General features: G+C 41.6%; 1 protein-coding gene across 1 annotated transcript; it reads left to right on the top strand.

Annotated features, from left to right (window-relative positions):
• Positions 1 to 23243: 23243 nt before the first annotated feature.
• Positions 23244 to 26429, top strand: LOC144716109 (stemmadenine O-acetyltransferase-like). Its single transcript, XM_078591159.1, has 3 exons — positions 23244 to 23866; positions 24473 to 24896; positions 25538 to 26429. Exons 1-3 carry the CDS (start codon positions 23260 to 23262, stop codon positions 26205 to 26207), a joined length of 1701 nt encoding a protein of 566 aa, XP_078447285.1. The 5' UTR covers positions 23244 to 23259; the 3' UTR covers positions 26208 to 26429.
• The last annotated feature ends 418 nt before the right edge of the window (positions 26430 to 26847 follow it).

The following is a 26847-nucleotide window of genomic DNA, read 5'->3' on the forward strand; positions in this document are numbered from 1 at the left end:
CCCATTTTGCCGTCCGCGTCGGACGCCACATCAGCATCCGGAAACACGGGGATAGATCGAGGAAGTCTTAAAAACTTGGGGATAGATTGGGAAAGTTTTAAAAACTTGGGAATAGATCGCGTGAAAAAAAAACCTGGGATAGATCGCGTACATTTTTTAAAACCTGGGATATATGGGACAATTTGCCCTTCAAAATATGAAGGGTGAGTTTTAGGACACCATCCGATCCCTTTTTATAGGGGGGAGTAGGATGGACCTTAACATGCAAGGCCTAAACCACAAAAGGGAAAGGAAAATGAAGAAAGGAAAAGAGAAAGAAAAGAAAAGGGACAAAAGAGAAAAGAGGGGAAAGACGAAGGGAACGTTCTAACCCTTGTAATAGGTGGAGGGGAAATCCTTATAGATTGAATTTTCCCCTCACTACAATATGAGAGTAATGGGGAATGAAGTGAAGTGAAAAACGCGAGACACATGGAGAGGAATTCAGATAAGACGACGAAAGAAAATGACGATGAAACAACGAACGAAAACACAATAGCGTACCCGTTATCCAGAGTGTTGAACTAAGAGGGGGTGAATTAGTTCTACTTCTTTTATTTATATAGATTCCTTCTTTAACTCTCTCTTACTTCACTCAAGGGACAATAAATTTTTACCCTGCTTCGGGGCACTAATGTGCCCTTACTGCAGCCGCACCTCGCCCGAAGAGTCGCACTGAGTCCACTAATCACTTTGGCAAATGCAAAGTGAGAAAAACTGTTCGCGATGTACAATCGCTCGCACTGATCTCAAGTAATCACACACTAAAAACACTTACCCGGTGCCGACGTCTTCCTCGACCTCAATCGAGTGCCTTCTCAGCTTCCAGCAACGTTCTGAGCCTCTCCTCAGTCCACTCTGTGCTGACGAAGTCCTCACGTCTCAGGCCACCATCCCGTGTTCAAGTGGATGTGATCTTTCTCCTGTTAGTGCACTTCCCTGAAAAGCAATATAATGACAATATCTTTGTTGACCTTAAGTCAACTTTTCTCCTAACCCTAGTTTTCTCCTAAATTCTGTTTTTCAACTTTCAAGTCACAAATCGTGTATCAAATGTCAATTGATGTCAACTACCAATGGATATGATCAAATGTAGTCAAAATCTAAACTTATATCAACTGGTAATAATTCTTCTCAATTGTAATAAAATAGTCCAATGAGATCAATTGATGTTTATTAATATCAGAAATATTCAAAGTAGACAATCAGATCAATCAATATTAAAGATCAATTGTCTTAACTCAAGTTAAATGTGATTTAACAAATATCAATTCAAATAAAGTAATTATAGTGAGTCTAATCGAATGTGATTTAGAAATCTCAAATTAAACCAAACAATTTCACTGTGTAAATCCTGATCAAATGTGATTTAGAAAATATCAATTCAAATCAAATAGTTATATCAATTCTGATCCAATGTAGTTAGATGATATCAATTTAAATCAAACACTTATATCAATTCTGATCCAATGTATTTAGATGATATCAATTTAAATCAAACACTTGTATCAAATCTGATCAGTTATAACAAAGATATATCAATTCAAATCCAATAGGTATATCAATTATGATCGAATATATATATATGGGAGATATCAAATGTATTTGAATTTCCAAGTTAATGCATTCAAGAAATCGATTTAGATAGTTATTTAAATTTCATCCAATCTAAAATTCAAATTCAAGTTTACTAGATGAATGAATAATTTTCGAATTGAATTTCTTATATCTGAAGAAAACTGAATTTCAAGAACGTTACTTAAAATCAATTAGAATTAGGGCGCCTAAAATATTCCAGTATTTTCAAATCGAATTCAAAACTAATTTGAATTAATCAAAGAATTCAGATAGATTTAAAGCTGTCAATATATTCAATAATCAAGAAGTCCAAGAAAGTTGGTTATATGATTTCAAATAATTGCAAACATCAAAATCGAATTGAATTTTATATCAATTAACTATGTAGTAAAAAGCGATTTAATCTTTAATCTTTATCAATCAAGATTTCAATTAGATTTTATATTTGATTTCACATAATCAAGAAACCAAAAACAACTTGTTATTTAGATTTCAGAAATCCAAGATCAAAATCAGTTTTTCAAATTATGAATGTTCAAATTTCGATTTTAGATTCTAACTTACGAAAGTCAATGAATTTCAAGAACCCTCAAATTAATTTCAACAGAAATCAAGAAATTGGTATCAAGAACCTTCAACAAGATATGGAACAATCTAACCAGGATTTTCTTGAAGAATCAGTAATCACAAACATGCAGATGATGACGTCAATTAATTTCAACAGAAATCAAGAAATTGGTATCTTGATTTCAAGAAATCAAGAAATTGGTATCAAGAACCTTCAACAAGATATGGAACAATCTAACCAGGATTTTCTTGAAGAATCAGTAATCACAAACATGCAGATGATGACGTCCACCAGTCTTGAATTTCCTCACCACCAGCCAGAACTTTCAAGAACTTTCAGTTGAGAGAGAGAGAGAGAGATCACGATTTTTCAAGAGAAGAGAGATAATGAGCACCAAAAAGAATACCTTAGAAAGAGGCTACATTGGATATTTATAGCCTTCAACTGTTATTGGGCCCAATTTTCCTTGTCTTATTGGGCTTCTACCTTAATTATAAACTTATTATCCCTAATATACTCCATCACATATTTATCTAATAAATGTCTATATATTACTACTATATTCAACTACTTAATTAATTTCATTAAATATCTATTATATTAAATCATCAAAATCCTTGTCCTAACACGGAGTATTTGAACCCAGGCATGCGTACCGTCGCCTTGGCTTGCCGGGTGGGCTGGACGCGTACTAGCGGCGATGTCGATGGCGATGGTTACGTCTTCGAAGACGTTTCCAAGGGCTCTTGTTGCGCTACACCATCAGGTAGTCAACATATATACATGGGTTACTAGGTCTTATTACACTTGGCCCAATATGCTTATGGAACGGCAGTACATAAGATATCATGTACCATCATTTCATTAACATCTCTCCCCTCAAGATGAGCAATCGATGTCTTGCATTTCCATCTTAGAAACTAGAAAGTTGTGTTGATCTCGGAGACCCTTTGTTAGGAGATCGACGTTTTAGTTCTTGGTTGGAACATATTCAATCTCCATAATCTTGGAATCCCGCTTGTTTTTAATGAAATGGTATCCAATTCTACATTTGGTGCGGTCAGATTGAACCAAATCGTAGCCACATGAATGGTAGATTTTTTATCAAATAGCCAGGTAGTTGGTTCGGTAGACAGGAAACCCCAATCCATAAGCCTTCACATATACTCTTTGTGATGACACATAATGCTATTCAAGTGCTTGATAGTGAGACAACCTATTGTTTTTTATTGAGCCCGTTGTCAGGTGCCCACCTGTTGGTTTCTAGAGGCCTTGATTTTGATGAAAATAATTATTCCTTACAATGGTAGAGTCATAATGAAATTGTGACATGATCAATCAAATATAAAACAAATCACCCGGGCACAGATCACATTGGTGATTCCTTCAAACCTTGAACAAGTCATGTAAAGCTTCTCATCTGTGCAGCCTCTTGAAGTATTAACACAATTCTCAGCATGTCAAATCTCCTCCTTCCCATTGATGAGTTTTGTTCACCCTCTATCATCATCATTACGCCATCCCTATCGCATCGGGAATGGAGAGGTTATGGGGAGAAGGAGAAGAAGGGGAAGGCCCTTGAACAGTTCTGCCTAGGGTGAATTTTTTTGGGGCCTTTCCCCTTTATACTAAATGAGTACTTTTTATAAACCCTAAACCCTAAACCACAAAACTTTATGTATATCTTTAAACAGCCAAAATATCATTTGTGTGCGACCCTCTAGGACCATGTATAAATATAGTTAATGATTCTAATTGATGGAGGACCATCTCGAGGACGACGCCACGATGACGAAGAACCATCTCGAGGATGACGCGATGGGACGTCGTCAGCCACGCCGAGCAGCTCGCACCGACGCTCGCCACCCGGGGTTTAAGTACCCCGCGTAAGAACTTTTATCTTTTTACTTAGGCTCATTTTCATGTGTGTTTGTATTTTCAGATTCGTGGACTAGGCCAATGTTGTTGGGCCCCGTCCTTGTCGTTTTTACTTTTTATGTTTGTATTTTGAATTTGTAAGGAGAGGCCGAACCACGTCTCGCGACAGTTCTTCCTCTCCCACGTTCACTTGGCACCCATCCTCACTATATAAGGGGATGGCATGCCCAAGGAACACCTTGGAGTCATTGTTGAAAAGTTTATTCACAATTCGTCTCCCCCCTATCGTAGAGAGTAGTGTAGGGGGTTTGGCTAGCCCCACCCCACGTTGAGATCACTCCGTGGGTAGAGCCCACGTCTCTCCCGTCGAGATCACTCCGAGGGAGACGTGTTAAAGCGCACCGTCGAGATCACTCCGAGGGAGACGTGTTAAAGCGCACCGTCGAGATCACTCCGGTGCGAGGAAAGAGTTTCAAGAAGCCGCCGCCATCAAGAATCGAAAGAGGACTTCGTCGAGATTACTCCGGGGGTCTTGGGAGATTCAAGAAGCGTCGCCAACTCGCCATCAACCGGGGAAATCTGCTCCGCCGAGGGAGCACACCCCAGATCCATCAAGAACTCCTCTTTCTTGGAGGGTTCTTGGTTGTTACAGTTCAAGAAAGCCATTTCTTGGTACCTATTCCCACCTCCACCATCCATTCTCCTTCCCATCACGTTCTTGATCCCTCCTACCACGTTCTTGATCCATTTCCCCGCGTTCTTGATCCCTCCTACCACTTTCTAGATCCATTTCCCCGCGTTCTTGATCCCTTCTTCCACATTCTTGATCCATTTCCCCGCGTTCTTGATCCCTTCTTCCACGTTCTTGATCCATTTTCTCGTGTTCTTGATCCCTTCTTCCACGTTCTTGATCCATTTCCCCGCGTTCTTGATCCCCTCCTCTCACGTTCTTGACCATTTCTTCCCCCCCCTTCCCCCACGTTCTTGAATTCTTGAAATCTTGAAACCTCAACCTTCCGCCCTCACTTTCTTGATCAGTCATCCACCCCTCGTTCTTGAATTCTTGAAATCTTGAATCCTCAACCCTCCGCCCTCTCTTTCTTGATCTACCACCGTTCTTCCCTTCCATTTCTTGGATTTCCGTCACCCTTCCCTTCCCAACCCCTTCTTGGTCGCCCTACCCGGCCAACATCGCCATTCCGCCCCCCCCCACTAGTCCAATCACTGGCGCCTTCGGCCCCCCTTGTTACCACGCCTCTCCCCGCCGGGACCCCGCATTTGCGTGGGCATTCACACACCCGCCCATCGCCCGCACGCGACAGCCACCTCTGCGCGCTCGCCGGCCTGCCCGTGCGCGCACCTCACGCCCTTGCCGGCCGCACGCCCGCCCACTGTGCACCGTCGACCCTGCCCGCTAGAGTCATCCTGCGTCTGCTGATCACGCCGCTGGGAGTCAGCCGCATCCAGACCGTCATCTCCAACAATTCGTCTGCACCTCGTTATCAGTCGGGACGATTCTGTACGCCGTGGACTAAGCGACCCAAAGGTCAGTCTCGTCCTCCCTCCATATTTCCAGTATTATTATCTTCTCCAGTCTCGTCACCTGCTATCGCGTCCACTGCCCAACTTTCCTCTGCACTGATAGGATAGCCACCATTGTCTAGAGTAGGAAATTCTTGTGGTTGAAAGGATATTCATTTGACTAGGACGTCGAACACTCCAAGGCCGTCATACGCCCCTCACCGCTTAAGCGTCTAGTTGATTTCGCGGGACATTGGGAGTTTGATCTTAGGATCATTCTTCTCTCGTTGATCGGCACGGCCGACGCCGTTATCCGTCGATTCCCTAACTGCTCATTCACCATTTTCTCATTACTTGAATTACATCTGACATCATTCGCATCATAATTCCTGTGACGTAATACGATCCGATCTATCCCGACCGACATCGTATTACATCACTAATGGCCTGATAATATTTATTGACCTTCCAAATTCATTAAGTATATCATCATATAGATTAATTAATGTTAAATTCATTTATCCAATTGATAGGTTGAGGTTTCAACATGTGGGATACGAAGTTACACCTCGTGCTCTAGAAGATGCAAAAGTGTGCATATCAACTCACTCATGGAATCTGTTCATCATCGGTTATTGTGTACAAATAGTCACTTAACCACTTGAGGCTCCTATGCCAACTTAGGTTATGGTGAACTGTAAACCCTAATCAGTCATCCGAGTTAGTACTGATGTGTTATGAAATTAATGCATCCTTCACCAAGGCAATGAAATATCAGAGAGCTCTTCTTCGATATTTCACTACCTTAGCCCAGAACTTCATCACATCATCTTTCTTGAGCTTTCTCCTCTTATAACGAGGGTGAATAACCCCATCTTGACCACTTAATCATCTTCATAAACTTATTAATGCACATGAACTAAGGTTGCTTAGAATCCCATGATTAGAGACTCTTAGGTCATAGTCAAAGTACAATTGTCCATCCACAAGATGCCTTTGGTGTCTCTTTAGTGTCTTAGGTCTAAGGACCACTTACACAATCATGATGTGAATCATCCTAATTGACAGTTTGGTGTAATACATTTAGAGCTTAGTACGAACCAATTCAATGAACTCTTGCAACTAAGGAGCACCTAATATCTATCCTTTTCTTGGCGATGATGGAACTAATGGCTACATGACCGGCCATACTCATCATATGAGTGAAGCTGGATACTGTTATTCTATTTGGGTCCTTTGATGTCATTCTCGAGTATCCTTTGAAAATGAATATTTAGAACACATGCTTAAAGACTAGTGATCTTTGTACTAAGATCTCATCATAATTCACTAAATTGGATAATGTATTCATCTACTTCATTATAAGAATCACAACTAAACTATAATGAATATCCTCTATTAATTAATATAGAACAAGATATGGAATGTGTGATTGGATTGCCGGCCACATATATTTCCATCACCACCAAGAAAAGAGCAGCATTCAGTAGTAAACTTGTGTGCGATCTGAGATCTAGCATAACTTGAATTAGTATAAATATAAAGAGATGATGATGTCCCTTAGGAAAAAGTGAGACTTAGGGCGATGGTCCCTTTTAAGTAGCAAAGTACATGATAAGCAGATTTTAGATGAGATGTTTTAGGGAGATGCATAAAATGACTAATAACATATACCAAATAAGAGATAGCAGGCCTCACATTGGCTATATATATTAGTTTATGGACAAGACTCTAATACATTGATGCATCAGCATCAGGTTCATGATTATCTTATTTGAATGTAAGATTTAATTCCATGGTAATTGACATAGTTTGGGATTGGAGATGCCTAGTTTCATATCAGAGATCATCTATATAGTTGTGTTGTGATAGAATTATGCCACTAGATGAATGGGCCACCTCAATACTAAAGAAGAATTTGAGGTATCTCAAGCTCTTAATTTCAAACTTAGATTTCATCTTAAGGGCCCTATATCAATTGTAACATTCCATGTAGTTATGATATCATCAACAAACACAATAAGAATAACTACAATGTTGGAAGTTAGTGATGATAGAAAAGTGTGTGAGCACTATGCTACATGGTCTACTCTAACACTCAGAAGGGTCAAAGTGTTATCATCCGCGTACGTGACACATCTAAATCTTTAAAGATGTAAATTTTAATGATCATGAATTTCATTACTCTCCATCCCCCAATCCGGGCATCGAATATATTTTGTATGCATCCATAACATTTGTTGTGCTTCCATCCTATCCTCAAAATCCTGATCATGAAGTCACCAAGCTTGTAGGGCATCCAAGTCAGGCGAGTGGAAAAAGTAAGGACATTGAATCCTGATGGAATTCAGTCATGACTCCTCTCACCGTATCACAGTCACTTTATACAGATCAGACTATGGGTTCAACCTAGTGTTGAACCTTCTATTCCATCATTGGATCTATTTGTATGCCCATCTGTTTTAGATGTTCCATCTGACTCTATGAGAAATCCAAACATTAGCCTTACAACACAATTCAGTACCGCCCCCTTCTCACTCAGAAAAATCCTAAATTATCATCATGTATCTCATACTCATAAGATTTTCCTCCTGTATCTCCAGCAAATACAAATTTCTTGTTCAGTCCATGAGGCACTTACTCAATGTTATTGGATAGAAGCTATGGACTCTGAAATGGAAGGCTTCCTTGTCACCTGATAAGCACTCTACTAGATGAAGATGGGTATACATCGTCAAATACATGGGTGATAGAAAATAGAATGATATAAAGCACGACTTGTTACTCAAAGATATACCAAAAATATGGGATTGAGTATATGAAAATATTTGTGCTAGTGGCCAAAATGAACAATGTACAACTTCTCATCTCCTTGGTAGTGACTCATGAATGGTGTCTCACGTAGTTTGATGTTATTAATGCTTTCCCTTATGGACAACTCAATGAAGAGGTGTTCATGAAAACACCACCAGGATATGACATTCCTCACATACAAGTGTGTCACCTACGAAAGGCCCTTTTTGGAATGGAACTATCTTCTTGAGCATGGTTTTAATGATTCACTCAAGCCATGAGACATCAAGGTTACAAACACTCAAAAGGGTGTGGCACTACATACTGAACCTTAAAGTAATATTGTGTTGATAGGATGGTGAGAACCCATCCCAAGTTGATGTTCCTGCTTATATCTTTGGTGTACCATATCATCAAAATTAAGTTCATTCTATCATTTGAAGAGTTGTGCACGAACAGATTCACACTCAGACCTAAGTCCGTCTAGGTTTTGATGAAACAGCTCTTGTAAGACATTGGGGATCAATATAATTGGTTGTAGGTGGACATTAGAAGTCAATTTCCTTCCATAAGGATTGAAGTTCGTTGATGTATATACCAAAGCTGTGCGGTTCTCCTGAAGTAGGTTCATAGAGTGGTCCACTAGATTGGCTATTTGTGATTCATCATCCCTCATGAAATGAATTTGTCGAATAAGATTCCATATCTACTTGACAGATTCAATATATGTGTAGGAATCACTGATTTTTCACAACATAGAGTCTAAAATCCACAAGAACATAACATCATCCTCACAGCGACACATGTAATGTCCGGGGTCATCTTCTTGAGGAGATTCATTAGGCAAGTGGTGTGCTTGACCCTTGGCATGAAGCGTACAATGTATGTACTTAGTATACTAGTACAAATTATGACGAGTAAACAGGTATTTTAGACCAGTGTGTGGCAATTATGTTTAACATTGGTTCTCTGGTAGACGTAAGGGGCATACCCAAACCAACTCCAGATAATGACATGTATTCTTCTTTAGCCATAACTAATGATGTATGAAGTAGAACAACAAAAATCAAGGCCCAAGAGTCAAGAGATAGAACATTTACACCTGGTTTGGAAAGGGGGATTCTTAAATGACTGTGCTGATAGTAACTGTACAGGTATAGTTGCATCAATTCGAGGCTAAAAAACTCAAGAAAGCTCCAAAAGTGATAAATAGAAAATGTTGCCTAGTAGTTTATAGGATTGATAGATCAAATGCTGAAAGACTTGAGCTAAGGGTCATCTTGTGAACCAAAGGAACATCCAATATAGACAATAGGCCAGCACAACAAAAAATTATCCAAAGGAAGCTCAGTTCGCACAATCATGGTCGACCAAACGATGGTCGTGGGAACCAAGGGTTACCAAAGGTCGGATGACCAACCAAACTCTTGTCCCATCTCAAGTGTCAAATGACCAACCGAACTCTTTTCCAACCTCAAGCGTCAGATGACCAAGCTCAATGTTCCTCTGGTCAGATGACCAACCCACCAAGGTTGCCTTTAGCTGCTTTTGTCAGTTGATAGTCTAAGTAATAAACATGGCTACCAAACACTTATCCCTTTGAGGCTCTAATACCATGATAAGGTAGAGAATTTTAGGTTGGATGTGAACGGTGGAAGGGGGAAGTCGCAGGAGCAAAAGAAAGATACACACCCACAATTTTGTTTAGGTAGTTAACATATATACATAGGTTATTGGGATGAACTACACTTTTCCCAAAATGCTTATGCAATGGCTAATCTAATGGCTAGTACATAACATTACATGTCATCACTTCATTAACAGATAGATGTTGGGCCAAAAGACAAATTTTACATTTATTCCTATGAGATATCAAAATTGTACCAGTGAATATGTTCTTTGGTTTCTTAACAGAACACCTGTGTTATTGACTTAAAACGTCTATTCAGTTATATAAGGTAGGTCTGCTTCAAGTGACAGACGATCAAAGGTAATGATTGCATTGATAGAGCAAAAGAAAACAAACACAATGACAATAGTAATATTTAAAATTGATAAAGTTCATGTTTATCTAAGTGAAAATCACATTGGTATTGAGGAAAATTTAATTGAATGGTCGAATCATATTGGATCTGAAAGTTTTTTGCGTCTTCCTACACTTACTGAGCAATTCTTATCAACTTATGACGTAAGTGCTCCATTGGAGTATATTTTCTCTAAAGGGGAAGAAGTTGTGATATTTAAAAGAACCTACTTTGCTTTAATACATTTTTATCTATGAAGCTTTAAAATAGACAAGTTATGCCAAAATTTTCTTTATTTGTGCAGTAATCCTTGAGGAAAATTGTAAATTTCCTAAGGTAAATTGGTTGTTTCACTATAATTAATCTTTTGACCTAAAATTTAATTCTGATTTTTCACCTTACGATTTGATTTTGATTGGTGCTTGTGACAGATCTTATAGGTTTTAATGAATCAAAATTGATCTTTGACCAAGCTAAGACTATACCAAAGTTTAGATACAGGTTTAGGTTTATTCTAAAGACCAATACTGAGTTCGAGACTGAAACCGTCATTACCTAAGCTGGCTAGCGTTACCATCATCTTCCCATTATGGGAGGCATTGTCTGTCGTGATCCTACAAACCTATCAAAAACAAGTCAACTGATGTGACATAATTTAAGGCAGTAAAAGGTTTAATGGACTCAATCCTTATATGGAGGGAATGTTGTACATTTCAAACTGTGCATAATGACGAGACCAGTACATGAAGTTTGGATGCTCTGACATTATCTGTAGCAGGTCTTTCATGCTTGTAAGTCATGCCAGCTCCTCCTTCATTGTTTCTGCCCATATCTTATTGTCTAGAAAGATGGATCCGTTTGCAAGCAAGTTGATGGCAAAAGCGTAACATTTCCCACTCTCACTCTCTCTCCTTTTCTCTTTCTCTCTCTCTCTCTCTTTCTTTCTTGTTTTCTTTTTCTCTCTTTTTCTCACTCAGCCATTTTATTTGCCCTTTCTTCTCCACCTATTATTTCTCTCTTTCTATTTTCTCATTGATTCTCTGAACCTCCCACCATTCTTGACTACTCTACCATTATCTTTCCTCACTTATTCTCTCTCTCTTCTTTTCTTCTCTATAAATGAACATTTTGACTTTTTTAAAAACCTCTCTCCCTTAACTTTCCCCCACAATTTTCCGCCATGTACACCATCAATCCCATGTTTTCTCTGTGCCACCCTCTCTTTTACTTTCCACCTTTCATTTACTTTTCTGACTACATGTCTCTTTCCATTTAAAGGGTTATGAGCTTGTGTGTAAGAACAACTTTTGCTTGAGTTTATTGTGAAATCATGTTTCTTGGAGAAGAATGATATTATGGTGAAAACATCAATGGAAGGGGCTAGAGTGACATCTCAACTTCTACAATGATCAGCTCTTCACGGGTTCCTCTCCCTCTTTCTTCAATATCTTATCATCTTCCATCATAATCTTAAAATTTGACCCTTGACATCATCGACCATGCACCCACATCTCACCCCATATAATCCATCTCATCTCTCATTTTTTTCCTTTCTTCATATCTTCATCCCTTATCCTCTTAGCATTTCATACCTTCCCATGCCTTTTCCCATCTATCTTGTGAGTTCAGTTTCAGCCCTTCTCTTCCACCTTCCCATGATACACGTGAACATCTTCGCTGGTCAACCTGATTCTTTCACTCCTGTTATATTCATTTTCCTCGCATTCCCCTTTTCTCTTACATACTCTTCAATGGAGCTGCAGATTAATGTTATTCAAAACCATTCAACAACAGAACAATCAAGTTATTGGCTTCCATCTCCAAGGTACCTTATGACACCTTAATTTTGAGATAATTGTTGGTTAACAATAATTGTTGATTTGCTTTGAGTGGCCGTGTGATATTGTAGATCGATCTGTGTTAAATTTTAATTGTGTGTTTTGAACCTTCTACTTTCATTAAATTGGGGATGTCATAGTCATTTATTAGATTGTCCTTGTTAAGTGCCCAGCTCACGGATTCAGAGCCATTTCACAGGATGAAACCCTTTCAGATCACCCTCACAAAATATTTTTATTACTATTATCTAGCATTAATTAACATTTGCACGAATTCGTGTGCTTGTCCCACATCATAAGTCCTTAATTGAAACCTCTTGATGTCATCGTATAAAAGTGATTGGCACTTTAGAATTTCTCAGATAATTAATTGCAATACAGATTTTTTCCTTAGAAAGGTTGTAAGAAAAATTATCTCCCTCTAGTCTCATAAATTAATCAAAAATCGGGTTGTCCATCATACTGCATCTTTCTGCCACCTAAGGAGATTTAATGCCCACATTAGAATCCAAAACAAAGATTCTTGGAATACACATACGGGTGCCCATGTAGGTTGGGGATAATGTGCCATGGTGGCCTAACATCCATCCGCCCCCACGTCCTAAGCACTCCACCGTCCTCCACGCGACGGCCATGCACATCAGCCCGTCCACATGAATGCCGCGTGGAGCCACCCGCCCACGCGGACGACGCGCGTAGTCGGGCACCCACGCAACTGCCGCGCGCAGCCACCCGCCCACGCATCAACTGCTCAACAACCAGGCACTCTCACGGCCTCCGCGCATAGCCACATGCCCGCGCGCAGCTGTCGGTCCACTCAGCCACTGCATACAGCTGGGCACCTGTGCGCCTACTGTTCGTCGCCCCTATCGGGATCAGCGTGCACCCTGTCAAAGCACACATCATCCGCTCCTGCCATCAAACGCTGTGACAACTTTCCACATCGCCCCATTGCACTACGCCGCTGCTAAAGGTCCACTCTTCTCCTTTCGTGATCTGCATTATTTCCTCCAGTGTTTCCTCGTGTATTTGTCCACTACCGTCGGACTTTGTAGAATAGGTTTGCATCTTCTCGTAATCAATCATTCAGGATGTTAGATTTGGAGCTTTGTTTTCACCGTGGTTGTTGGAAGACAGTCCTCTCGCCCTCAACTGAGGAAAGGGGCTGGCCCATCATCATTTTCTCCAGATTTAAATGTTTGAAATCGATCCTGTTGATTTGGGGTCTGTTTTATCCATCCTTAGTTAACTTTAGCCTATCCTACCCACGTCAGTCCTAGTCATCCTGCATCACCAACAGACGAGGGGGGTCTAGGGATCAACACCTTCAGGATGTCCAAGACATGCTTCAAAAGAAGATCGTGTGGCGTATGCGTACCATGAATCCCCCGTTGGAGAGTTTCATCTTGACCAAGTATCGGTGATGGAGAGCACCTGTCCGGGATCGCCGCCACGTCATCAAAGCCATCATCATCATCACTGACAACCCACTGGCTCGCGCACAGCATGACCGGCATGCCAAGGTTACGAAGAAGAAATCCGGGTTTAACACGACAGGTGAAAAGCACGGCCGCACCATCGACTGAAATTGAATATCTCGCCGGCTCATGCTCGTTTTGTTTGCCACTTTATCATGTTTTTGTTTTCGTCATCCGGTTCATCGTATTTTCATATACGTATCGCCATATCCATCCGTATCGCTTTAATTTTGTATCATTTTAATCTCCTAGTTTCTTTATTTATGTTATAAAAAGGGGTCTCTCATTGGGCCCCCTCGTTGGACTCATTGTAAAGGTCCCATCATGGTCCTATAAAAAGGACATGATGGGCACCACTTCTCGTCAGATCTGAATTTCTATTTGTGGCAGTTATTCCCTATTGTTCAGATCTCACGCTAGAAGGAAGAGGAAGAAGGGAAGAGAGGGAGGGGGAAGAAAAGAGCAGGGAGTCGTGAAGAAAAGGAAGGCAGGATGCCGCCCAGTTCCTTCACATCCTATAAGAATCTCCTCTAGTACGAACGCGTGCGGAGACTCGGCCGTCATTGATTCTTCATGCTGTGCGGACACCTCCGCTGGTCAGTGACCACCGCAATTCTTGTGCGATTTTGGCAGTTCCGTTCACATGGATTGCGTTCGGGCATCATCTTTCGCCCCTGGTGGCTTTATCGCCTGTTCACGTGAAATCCCTATCGATACCCGTTACTTCACTCTGGCCTCATCGACGTGATCCACTTTACGGTGGCTCATAACACCAGTGCTTGCTGATTGCACCTGCCATTGTTGACCGCCTGCTGTTCTGGGACTCGTTGACAGAATCCACAGGATGTTGGCAACGTTTGCGATTGCGTTTGTTGATCCCCGCGGTGACCTGTTGGAGATCGCGCTACTACTATACCCATTAGTGGAAGAACTAAAAAATCTACCACCGGTCATTGTAGTTACACTTGCGCCATTGCTCGTGAAATTGCACCGCCATTTCAGGTTGACGCACGATCAATCCGTATGCATCGCGGGACGAATCCGCCACCACTGTCGTTGACTAACGATTCCCCTGCTGAGATTGCACTCCGTCCTTGTGTGTACACTAGCGGGAACAATTTCTTCAGATCGGGAGTTGTCCTTGGAAGCCAGTTCACCCACCGTGGCCGTTGCCTATTGGACCACGTCGAGTGCCCGAGCAACTCGGGGTGTCACGAACGTGCTTCCTGCCACATTGCTGAGAGCGACCCTCATCATCTACTATTGAACCTGATGCCCTTTGGGTGTATACGGTGCTTGTCTCTACCAGCCAAGACTTTCAACTGATGCCCTGTCGCTGGTCGCCGCTCGCCACTCGCCACCGCTACTAGTCTCTATCGCTACGATTCACTATAAGATCGCACCCGCTGACTCATCTGTCTACTTGAGCCACTTTGTCACCACTCTCCCCCTTCTCCTCCTCGCCTCTAGTCACCGTCATTACACTCCTATGCCATGTTACCATCGTCAGTTGAGCCCAAGTGTACCCATCTACGCAACGTCTCTCACTACATCTGCCCGCACCGGCACTGGCACCAACGAATACCCCGACGATGAGCGACGCCACCGACAAGGTACGTCGTTCCCTTGCTCGTCCGTTATATTACTTTCTATGGTATATTTTTGGCTGCACTCCACCGCGCTCGGGCTAGTTTAGGTGAGAGAATCTATCTATTGAAGACTACGAAGTCGAGTGAATTCCCTAGGTACGGGTCGAGGCCGTCCGTTGCGTGCGAGCCCCTACGGAATTATTCCATTCGGCGTCGTAGTCGCCGTTGTCGCTCCGACGAGGGTCAGAAGGTTGCCGTCACCATCACCGGTCGTCCTCCCATAGCTCGAACTCGACGAATTCCCAGGAGTTAGGGCCTGCACGTACCTCCACCTAGGACACGTCATCACGTAGTTACATATCCCCTGACGGAATTACTCGTCGGATGAAGTCATTGACAACGTCCGATATCATTTCGGCATCAAAGCATCATCTCGATACCCATCCAGACGATGACACCTGACACCGTAGACGTTCGACATCAATGGGGAGTGGGCTTATCGAGAGTCGGATATCCAGGGCAATAAAAGGTGGCAGACTTGACAACGACATTGGCTAGAGATATTCAATGTGACCCATTGGCATGTCGACCAAGGCACAGTTAGTGCATGGTATGATACATGGCTTGCCAACACCCGCTTAGCCTGCCATCGTCACTTCGTCCATCATAGACTATCGTTGACTGTGTCACAATTGCTCAAGGAGAACACGTGACACCTATGGGAGCAAAATGGTCTTCCGCTAGATACTTTATCCCAGGCACTGGCTATTGCTATAGGGACCTCTCACGACCGCCCTATTTGGACACTGACACTCGACGAGAATTTTTCTTGTTGGTCCTCTTGGGACCATTTTCGAGAGAGATCCCATACACAGACCTGGGGTCACCGCATTTGGCATTCGGCGATCATTACTCGCGTCTCACTCTTTCCTAAGAGACTCGTGCATCATGGCCTCCCTAAGGACAATTGTGCGACCCGTATCGGCCACTCACTCAGTTCAAGATGCCATTGCTGCCCCTTTTCTCCCCAAGTTGAGACTATGGAACACCTTTTCTTCCATAATGAGATTGCTCTTGACTGTTGGCGCCAATTTACATACCACTGGCGCCCACTATTACCCACCTACATGCCACCGATACTGTTAGAGTGCTTTGATAAGATATATATCTTGTCAGCACACTCTAAGCGAAGGCCCTACCTATACACCATCATACCCTACCTACTATGGGAGATCTAGAATGGGAAAAATTCTCCTCACTTTGCAGGTTCTCCCATGCAAGCACTGGATATTATGCGACGGGTCAAACTCTAGGTACAATGTACGCATCACCTCATACCACCCGTCTACCGTAGCTCGGCCCTTACGTGTGATCTTCTTCGCACGTGGGGCATTCTGGTGACCTTGATCCCTATCACCACTCGGCCACTGATTGTCCATTCGCACCCACCGCCAATCAACATTCTAAAGTTGAATGTGGATGGTGCGGCCAAAGGAAATCTCGGCCCGGCCGGTGGAGGTGGCATTCTTCGCGACCACACATGGACTATCCTTTTCACTTTTTCCTATTTTTTTGGAGTCCAAACTATTACAACAACCAAGGCTATGGCGATACGTGATGGCTTGTTCCTATGCAAGGAGCGAAACCTCCAAAATATTGTCGTAGACTCGGACTCATAGTTGTTAGTCGATATTCTCCATGCTGGTACATGCTCTTAGTGGCGTCTCTAGAGCATATGGAAAGACATTATGAGGTGTCTCCACCACTTGAAAAGCATTCCTCATCAGTTGCATGAGGGAAACCAGACGGTAGACGCCTTTGCGAACTATGTAGTATGCTCTCGTACCCCTACCTCCTATTTCTTACTTGGCAGGATCTCCCCCGGGCAACTCACTATTGCCATCGCATTGAGTTCCTTGTCTTGTTGGCTCTCTGCACACGTCGCACCTTGTCAAAGGATGGCCCTCATCAGGCAAGAGAGCGGGAGCGCTCGCTCTCTTGCCTGATTGTTGTACGCGCTGCACACCTCAATGCTAACATATGCTCAAGGCAGGCGGATCATGCACACTCCATGTACCACCATTGCTACAAGGCACTGGCACGTTGCGGGTGCCAAGCGGCCTCCTCCCGGAACTTCCTAGGTATCATTTCTTTTACTACATCATGGGCATAGGCGAGTAGGTTTCGTGAGCAATTGGGACATTTATGCTCGCTCCACGCCTATAAACGCCGATAAACACTACACGTGATATATTAAATCACCATGGGGCCACCAGGACATCGCTGGATTGGTCTTCGGGCACAACCGTAGGGTTGGACATACTCGGCAGCGCGTAATTTGCCAAAAAATTAAAAAATTAAAATTATACAATGATTGATAGTTTTTAAACTTGAATTCTAAATATTCCTATTCAAGGGATAGTCAAGATGGAAATCAAATTATCCGAATAGAATATTGCTATATGATCCTACTTATATGATAAGTATAGTCGATCATGTGGATATTAGTGAGGCGACAATAAGGATTGAAATTGGGTGCTCTTTGGACAAAGAGTTCACTAAATTGATTCGAAGAATCCCTGAATGGTATTATACCTAGATGTCAATCAGGTTGATCATGTCACGGTTGTATGAGTGATCCAATGAGCCACTAAGGACATCTTGTGGATGGACGACTATATTTTGACTACAACTTACAGGTCTCTAACCACAGGATTCAAGAATTTCATAGTTCGGATGTAGTAAGAAGCTCACAGAGATGATTGAGTGGTCAAGACGGGATCATTTGCCCTTGGATTAAGAAGAGATTGACTTAAGGAAGATGATGCAAAAAAACCCCTGACAAGGGTAGTGACGATATTGGCGAATGCGTTCTCCAATGATCCCTGTTATGCATTGGTACTAATCAAACGACGGATTAGGGTTTAACGATTAACTATACCAAAGTCATTTGGGAGTCTCAGGCGGATGATGGATTATACATATGCAGTAACCGATGAGGGTAAAGGTTCCATGAGAGAGTTTAAACACTACTTGGTATCTTCTAAAGTACGAGGTGTAGCATGGCACCCCCCGGGATAGAAAATTAACCTATTGATTGTGTTAAATTGATCCTTACTTAATTAATCTATATGTTGATATAGCTAATTAATAAGGTTGGCCAATAATTGTTATTGGGCTACAAAATTTATTAACTAGAATGATACATGGGCCTAGAGGGTCACACTTAAAAGGTCATAGGGGCATTGGTGAATATATTTTACTTGATGGGTTTTTTGAGAAAAAATTGAAGTAAAATAGAAATAGGGGAAGGGGCACCCATTTTACGCACCTAGGCTGCCAGAGATGGGCGCCCTTGCACGCCACCCCTACCCCCCCAACTCTTATCATATTTCCACTCAACCAAGGAGAGATTCTTATGTTTATAAGATCTTAAAGATTTTCAACATAAGAACTGTTGAAAGTGTAGATCCAAGAGAAATGTGATCACGTGGATAATTCTAGAGGCCTGACACGTGAACGGCCTTAGAACAACTCGAAGTGAGCAAGTCAAGGGCGGAACAAGTTTCCACAGGGTACATATGAGGTGTTGTTTCAAAGATCGATTCTGAATAAATAATTGCTTTTGCTTCATAGAAAACTCATTTTCTATGATTGAACCAATGCACCAAAACTCAACAATATCATGATCGAAGCAGACAAAAATATGAGTTCCATTTCATTTCAGAACTTTTGATAAGATCATAAGCAAAGATGAAGTAATGTGATGTTTATTTAATATTATACGATGAACTTGCCAATAGTTGATTGTTTTGGGATATTTATAAATGTGATGAAATAATTCAATATAGCTGTGGATTTAATATTGATATGACAGCGTATTGGTGAAGAAAAGTATTAGTTTGAATTATATCTCGAGATCGGCTCAACATAGTAAAGTGTCTTGATCCCTATCACTGAAGTAGATACTTGACATGAAGACGTTCATCATAAAAAAATTAACCCAATGGTTATCTCTCGGAATAATGAATGAACAGTTAGTTTTTTTTTCCATTAATGAAGCATCCGATCACTTTTGTGCGATAAATTATCCTATAAATCTTAAAATACGATGTAATAACTTTTACTGTATATATATAGTATTATAGGAAGTTAGTGAGAAAATAAAACATTGTATCTGAATGAAGTTGGAGAGATGGCACGAAAGGGATTACCGTCTTTCAAGGACATCATGTAGAACTATTGAAATTCGTTCCGTGTACATAATGCAACCCTTAATATTAAGAAATAAACAAAAGTTCCACATGTAAAGAAAAAGATTAATCTTTAAAAAATTATGAAACATCTGTAAACTTTGTCACTTGATCAATTTTTATGGATTGCAATCTGCCAGAGTAGGATAAATTGTGATCTAAATAGTCTGGATTAGCAAATCTGATCGGGCGAGAGTTAGAAATTTGGGATTGGTCTTTCGGAGGAAATCGGGTTGTCTTTAAAAAGTAATCCTTTTTACATCGAGCAGAATTATAATGCGTATTGTTCTTAAAGAACGATGGAAACAAATGCTATATCATTCACGTTCTTAAATTATACAGCTTCTAAGAACTGACGGGAAACTTACTAGGGAAATCATTAAAGTCGCAGCATTGAGTCATATAAGGTTTAATAACCACTAAACCAACATTCACATAATAACTTTGTTGGAATAAACTGCGGAAAACAATCTAAATAGGACGAAAGTGATTACGGAGCTAATGTTTAGAATCAATGAGAGTGGGCTGAATTTCTGGCATTTGGAAGTAAGAGCTGTGGCACGCATTTAAGACTCGATCTCTGATATTACTACTTCAGAGAAAACAAGGAAACGAGAGAGACAGGGGATAGGCAGAGCCATCGATTCAGTTGCTCAGTATGGCAAAATAAAGAAATAAGTGAACCAGAAGCAGTCTAGATACGTACTCATTATGGCGATCGGTACAGTAAGCAAAGAAAAAAAAAGTGGGAGAGAGAAAGAGAGAAAATAAGAAGAAAGAAGATAAAGAGAGAGAACGAGAGAAAGTAAGAAGAAAGAAGATAAAGAGAGAGAAAGAGAAAGAGAGAGAAGAATATAAAGAGAGAGAGAGAAAGAGAAAGAGAGAGAAGAAGAAGATAAAGAGAGAGAGAAAGAGAGAGAAGAATATAAAGGAAGAGAAAAATAGAGAGGAAGATAAAGAGAAAGAGAAAGAGAGATGAAGATATAGAGAAAGAGAAAGAGAAAGGGAGAGAGAGAGATAGAGAGAGAAACCCACTCTAAAGACACGACTACGAACCTTACAAAATAAAGAAATCGACAGAAGACGGGTGATTGTGGACAAAAGTATACAGGGAAGGATAGATTCAACGCGTGTACGCTACACATCTAAGGGAAGAAAGAGATTGCGCCGCAGTGGCGCAGTGGCAACAAGAATACAATGGCAACGAAATTTACAGCAGCAGGGTCTGCAGATTTCTCTGTCGGCATCTGCTCAAGCAATGTTGTGTCTGTTCTCTCCCTCTCCGTCACATCTATCCATCCCCACATGTTTATGGACCCATCCTAGGGTTTCAGCAGCTTCAGGTGTGGGTTGTCAGAGCTAGGAATCAGAGTACGGTGACCAAGTTGATTCTTCTGCAGTTATGGTTTGACCAGACATTGAGAAAATTAGGAAACGGCAAGGGCCTCGTCTGCAGTGAAAAATGTGTAGCCTCAAAATGCAGGAAATTATATTTTATGAAATTGGGAATTGACTCATTGAGTTTGATGATCTTTGATAAAGAAATGTCTAAATCTTGTTATAGTTTAGATTGATTTGGGTACTCTGCATGTCATATTCTGAAAAATAGGAGTTATCCATTGCGCATCTGAGAGTGTGGCTCAAATGTACATTAAATATAGTGCCATAGTTTTACCAAGGCCTTAAGAAAGCGAAATTTCACGACTTCGTAGATCTGGAAGTCTACACGTACATTGAGATGCACCTCATTAAAAACAAGTCAATGTCTTTAAAAACCACGGGTCACACCTGTTGGTCTTCTGTCAACAAGAGTAAAACTTCCTAGTAAATGGTGAAAGACCTCCGCAGACAATTTTTGGAACATTCATCTTCATACACATGAAATATGTGCATGACCATTCATGCTACCAGAATGCACTAATGACATTCTGGAGCTTTGGGCAAGACAGAAGCATGATATTTATCCTCTCTAGTCCAATTATCTGTAAACTACAGTACGAAATGCCTATTATGTTGAAATTCTCTAAGAGATAAGTTTTCACACCTCAAGTATGAGATTGTCACTATTGCTCGAAAATAAAAAATCCCAGTATTCAAACGAAGTTTTGCGTATTAACGCAAAAGTATACAGTGGAGGGACCTTCAGCATTAGTATCAAGTTTTGCGGATTTGGAAATTTTCTGAAAGTTAGTTTACATATTCTGACAGAACTTCGGAGTATTCCGGTCAAATAAGCGTAATGCAGATTTTTTACGTGAAAATATCATTAAACATTAAAGTCTTGAATATTTTACCTCGATGAGTAAATCTATTGCGTGTGCCAACGGATAGGCAAGAAATATTTGGATTATTCTATTAACTTTCCAAACCGTTATGAGTCTTTTTCGACTACACACTGCAACTATCTCGGCTCTTAATGTGCTTGCCTGGCGACATACAGGCACAGAATTCAATTTCAAGGGAATGACACCGCCATGTGAAGCAAGATTTTAAAAATAATCAGGAAAAACAGATTCATTATACAACAATAATTGATTAAATCTCGAAAATGATAGTGATAATCAAACGAAACGAGTTTTTAAAACCTGTGTAATAACAATGAAACGAGTATCCGTCATGTCTCTGCCTAATCACCTGCGAGTGAAAAGCATAGACATCCGCGTGTTGGATTTTGCTCATGAGTGTGGCCATTTAAGTCCTTGGCTTCCGCGCGTACACTGGCAGTGTGCCACCCCGTGATCTCGAAGCTCGTTCCCTGAATCTCTCTCTCTTTCTCTCTCTTTGTCACTCTCTCTTTTCCTCTCTTTGTCACTCTTTCTTTCTCTCTCTCATCCTCTGTCACTCTATCTCCCTCTCTTTCTTTCTCTCTCTTTCCCTCTCTTTGTCACTCTTTCTTTCTCTCTCTCATCCTCTGTCACTCTATCTCCCTCTCTTTCTTTCTCTCTCTTTCCCTCTCTTTGTCACTCTTTCTTTCTCTCTCTCTTCCTCTGTCACTCTTTCTCCCTCTCTCTTTCTTTCTCTCTCTTTGTCACTCTCTCTTTCCCTCTCTTTGTCACTCTTTCTTTCTCTCTCTCTCTCTCTGTCACTCTTTCTCCCTCTCTCTTTCTTTCTCCTTCACTTTTTCTCTCTCTCTCTCTTTCTTCCTCTACCACTGTTTCTCTCTCTCTCTTTCTTTCTCCACCGCTGTTTCTCTCTCTCTCTCTCTCTGTCTTTCTCCACCACTGTTTCTCTTTCTCTTTCTTTCTCCCACTCTCTCGTTGCCTTTCCATCTTTTGTGGCCAAGCTCTCGCTCTGTCCACCAATCTATGGTTGTGTCCAATTCCTCTCCTCTAGCTCTCGCTCTACCAATCTCTTGCTGTCTACCCATCGATTAGTCTATATTTATCTTTCTCTGACAAATATAGATGCACGAAAGACTTCGTTGCGATGTCATCTTTGCGAGCTGGGCACCGAATGATTTGATTTGACTGGTAACAGTAACAATTTGCTGATGAACAAGAACAACGAGTCGAAACAAGAGTCTGAGAAGAACAGTGGCCCACTGCGGAAGAAACCCTAATTTTTTTATCATAAATGAAGAAATACACTGACGAAAAAAAATAAAAAACGAAAAAGTGCGGCATTCTTATATATTTCTATATATACAGGGATTCCTCTGTCACCGTCACCAAAGAAGGGAGAGAAGAACGTGCAGGCAACTATGGAAGACATCGTCGTCGTCTCCGAGGAAACCATCAAGCCATCCTCTCCAACTCCGCCAGAAAAAGCCGTTCACAAGCTATCTATGCTGGATCAGCTTGCTCCAGAAGCCCACATCTCTCTAATCTTTTTCTACACCCACGGCTTGTGCTCAGAGGAGACGCTCCCCCGCCTAAGGACTTCACTCTCGGAGACCCTCTCCATCTACTACCCGCTTGCAGGGCGAAGAAAGGACAAACTCTTCTTGAGCTGCAACGACGAGGGAGCGGTCTTTCTTGAAGCTCGAGTGGCAGCCTCGTTATCTTCAATTCTAAGTTGCAGAGACGTTGCGGCAGTAGATAAGCTGCTTCCTTGCCTTAGAAGCTGCGCTGGGGACAACGATGAAGGTCTCGTTGCAGCTTTCCAGGTTAACTTCTTCAGCTGCGGCAGCGTGGCGCTCGGCGCCTGTGTTTCTCATAAGGTCTTGGACGGGCTCTCTCTGTGTATGTTCTTGAAGACATGGGCTGCCATTTCCCGCAATGGTGGTGCTGCCGCGGTGATCTCTCCTCCGTCCTTTGACGCGGCTGAGATCTTCCCTCCACTGCCGGAAGTAGCTTTCAGTACAGTTGGTAAGCACTTGATCCTCATTAGTAGTAGGCTAAGTGGATGCAGCCAATTAATAGAAACGGAAAGAACCCCCTCCCGTTTTATATTATCATCAAACTCCGCTCCGTTGGTCTATTTTACAGTTGAGACTCCGTTCGGTCCAACTCTCTGGACAGGGACTCACTGAACGGAAGACCGTTTAGTCCTGATCGAGAAATTATCACTGTTGCCATCGGACATAGCTTTTAACATAGCTGATACGCTTCCTATGTTGAGTAAATGCACCCTTGCTATCAGTTGATAATCTTGCTATGTTAAGTAGCACCCTTGGGATCAGATATAGTTTTTATCACAGTTAATAAACTTCATATGTTGAGTAAATTGCACCCTTGAGGGCAGCTATAGATTTTAACCCAGTTGGTAAACTCCAATTTTAAGTTGCATCCTATTGGCTATAAATTTTAGAACAGCTGAAAAGCTTCCTATGTTAAGTAGCACTGTTGCTATCAACTATGAAGTTTAAAACTGTTGATAACCTTCCAATGTTATGTAAGTAGCACCCCTGCCATGAGCTTTAGCTTTTAAAACAGTTGACTAGCTTTGAGACTATTACCCTCTCCATGGCACAGGGCTAAATACAGGTGAATTAGCTACAGTGACGAAGGTATTCCTCTTTGACGGCACAAAGCTCTTGGCTTTACGAGCCAAGGAGAAGATGACAAGGGTCGAAGCAGCCTCGGCCATGGTATGGCGCTGTGTGATCAGGTCTCAGATGAAGGAGACGTCGACTAAGGCTTCTGTGGCAACCCAAGTAGTCAACTTGCGGAGAAGACTGCAGCCTCCTCTTCCAGACTCTGCGTTAGGAAACTTGTGGGTGGTCACGTTGACTGATGGGTTCATTCCTTATGAGCAGAGAGACTTGGACTGTCTAACCATCACGCAGATGACCAATGCTATGAAAACTGTCCCTAGACTGTTAACCGAAGCAAACGACTCTCTACAAGACGGTGGGCTCAGTGGAGTTCAAAAGATATGGGAGGATCTTCTTGCAAGGTAGATAGAAACTAGTGTTTGAAAAATCCGTCATTCGTCTTGCAAGGTAGATTTTCTTGCAATCCGTCATCCGTCATGCAAGGTAGATCTTCTCACAGGTTAGATCTTCTTGCTATCCGTCATCCGTCATGCAAGGTAGATCTTCTCATAGGGTAGATCTTGTTGCAATCCGTCATCCATCATGCAAGGTAGATCTTCTCGCAGAGCAGATCTTCCGTGAGGCAGTGTAGATCTTCTTGCAGGGTAGATGTTCTTACAATCCATCATCCGTTCCGACATCAGAACTAGCCGTTGATGAGGATGATTTAACTTGTCGTCGTCATCAATCATCCTAAACTGATGGCTCGAACGAAAATGACGATTTCGTCATCGCCTCTCGTCATCGGAGTCAGTTAACAATTTTGCTAACCTTACCATTCAGTCGTCATCCGTTTCTCTCCCAGGGTTGGACGGAAAGGCCTTCCCCTTACGGTTACTGTCATGTTGCGTTCCGTCATCAAACTCTTTCCCATTGACCTATTTTACAACGCACCTCCGTTCGTCCGCCTCCGTCCCCAAACCCTAACTTTTGAAATCGAGAGTTGAAAGAGTGTATGTAGGTTTTCGGTGAGATAAGTTAGATGATTGTGCGTTGAGTGCAGGTACTCGGGCTGCGGCGTGGAGCTGTGCTGTTTCAGCAGTTTCTGTGGGTTTCCAGTGTATGAAGTAGACTTTGGCTGGGGAAAACCTTCGTGGGTGGCAAGAGGTAGCCTTTACTTCAGGAATTCTGTCACGTTAATGCCGGCGAGAAAAAGAGAAGGAGAAGAAGAACAAGCTGGAATGGAAGCCTGGGTAAGCTTGGGGAGAGAAGAAATGAGCAGGTTTGAGAAAGACCCAGAACTTCTTTCCCTTCTATCTTCAGTCTCTGTCCTTGAAACCCAAGTTAATTCTCTTCGGAGTACAGAAGAGTCTTCTGGTTTTCTCTCTTCAACACAATTATCTGTTCCTTCAGTCGCATTCTCTGATAATCACCAGTCCAGCAGAGAAGCTAGCGTTACGAACTTTCAGTTAACGGAGTCTTTCGAGTCTTCTTTTCTTCCTTCCTCTCCTCATGTCATGCGTTCTCTCTCTAGTTCGGCTGTTCCTTCGGAGATGATTGCTCAATTGGGTCTTCGTAATGAGTCTTCTCTTTCGGCTCCCTGTCTCCTTACAGAGTCTTCTATTCCCAAGTTTTCTTCACCCCTTGTCTCTCCTCCCCAGGAGTCCTCTTTTCCTTCAAACCCTTCTCGTCCCGTCTCTTCCAGTAATCCTCTTCCCTGGTCAATGACATGAGAAGTGTTATGTTCTCGCATATAAAATGGGTTATATTTGTTTCTCATGTGCGATCATTTCCTTCATTAAAGAAAAACATATGCACATGCAAAAGCAATCTTAAAAAGACTACCATGAATATTATTCAAGAATAAATGAATAGTTAACACCAAATATCGATCAGATGGGAACGATTTGTCTTTAGTTTTTTGAAGGCTTCCTCTTCAATGATGTGACAAGTATTCGAGCATTGTAATAACGTTGTTTTATGCTATCAGTGTTACAGAATCCATTTTATATGAATATTTATCGTTCATGCAAGATGTTTCAGAGTAAATAAAACAGCTAAAAATAAGTGTGCCAGAGAATTTTTATAAATGGATGTATTGCTCCAAAATTTTATTACATTATAACTACATGATATTTAATTATAAATGTTACTTTTAACATACAATTCTTAAGATCCCCCTCCCTGCATTTTTAGAGCATATTCAAAGAAAACACCCATATTCAAAATTCTATTTCATTACTCTATCATCATGTGAGTGTTGTAATTCTTGGACAATACAACTTAGTCCATGAAACAAATCAGCTTGATTCATTTATGACAACACAACTCAGGTGAGACAATCAAATTTACATAATATTTTGATATTATGAA

This window comes from Wolffia australiana, chromosome 20, assembly GCF_029677425.1.
Source record: "Wolffia australiana isolate 7733 chromosome 20, ASM2967742v1".
Taxonomy (NCBI): Eukaryota; Viridiplantae; Streptophyta; class Magnoliopsida; order Alismatales; family Araceae; genus Wolffia; species Wolffia australiana.

Excerpts from the sequence above, each read along its gene's own strand:
- LOC144716109 (XM_078591159.1), top strand. The coding sequence starts at position 23,260 with ATGGAAGACATCGTCGTCGTCTCCGAGGAAACCATCAAGCCATCCTCT. Across the intron at positions 23,867-24,472 it reads AGTAGCTTTCAGTACAGTTG|GGCTAAATACAGGTGAATTA; the intron begins GTAAGCACTTGA and ends TCCATGGCACAG. Across the intron at positions 24,897-25,537 it reads TGGGAGGATCTTCTTGCAAG|GTACTCGGGCTGCGGCGTGG; the intron begins GTAGATAGAAAC and ends CGTTGAGTGCAG.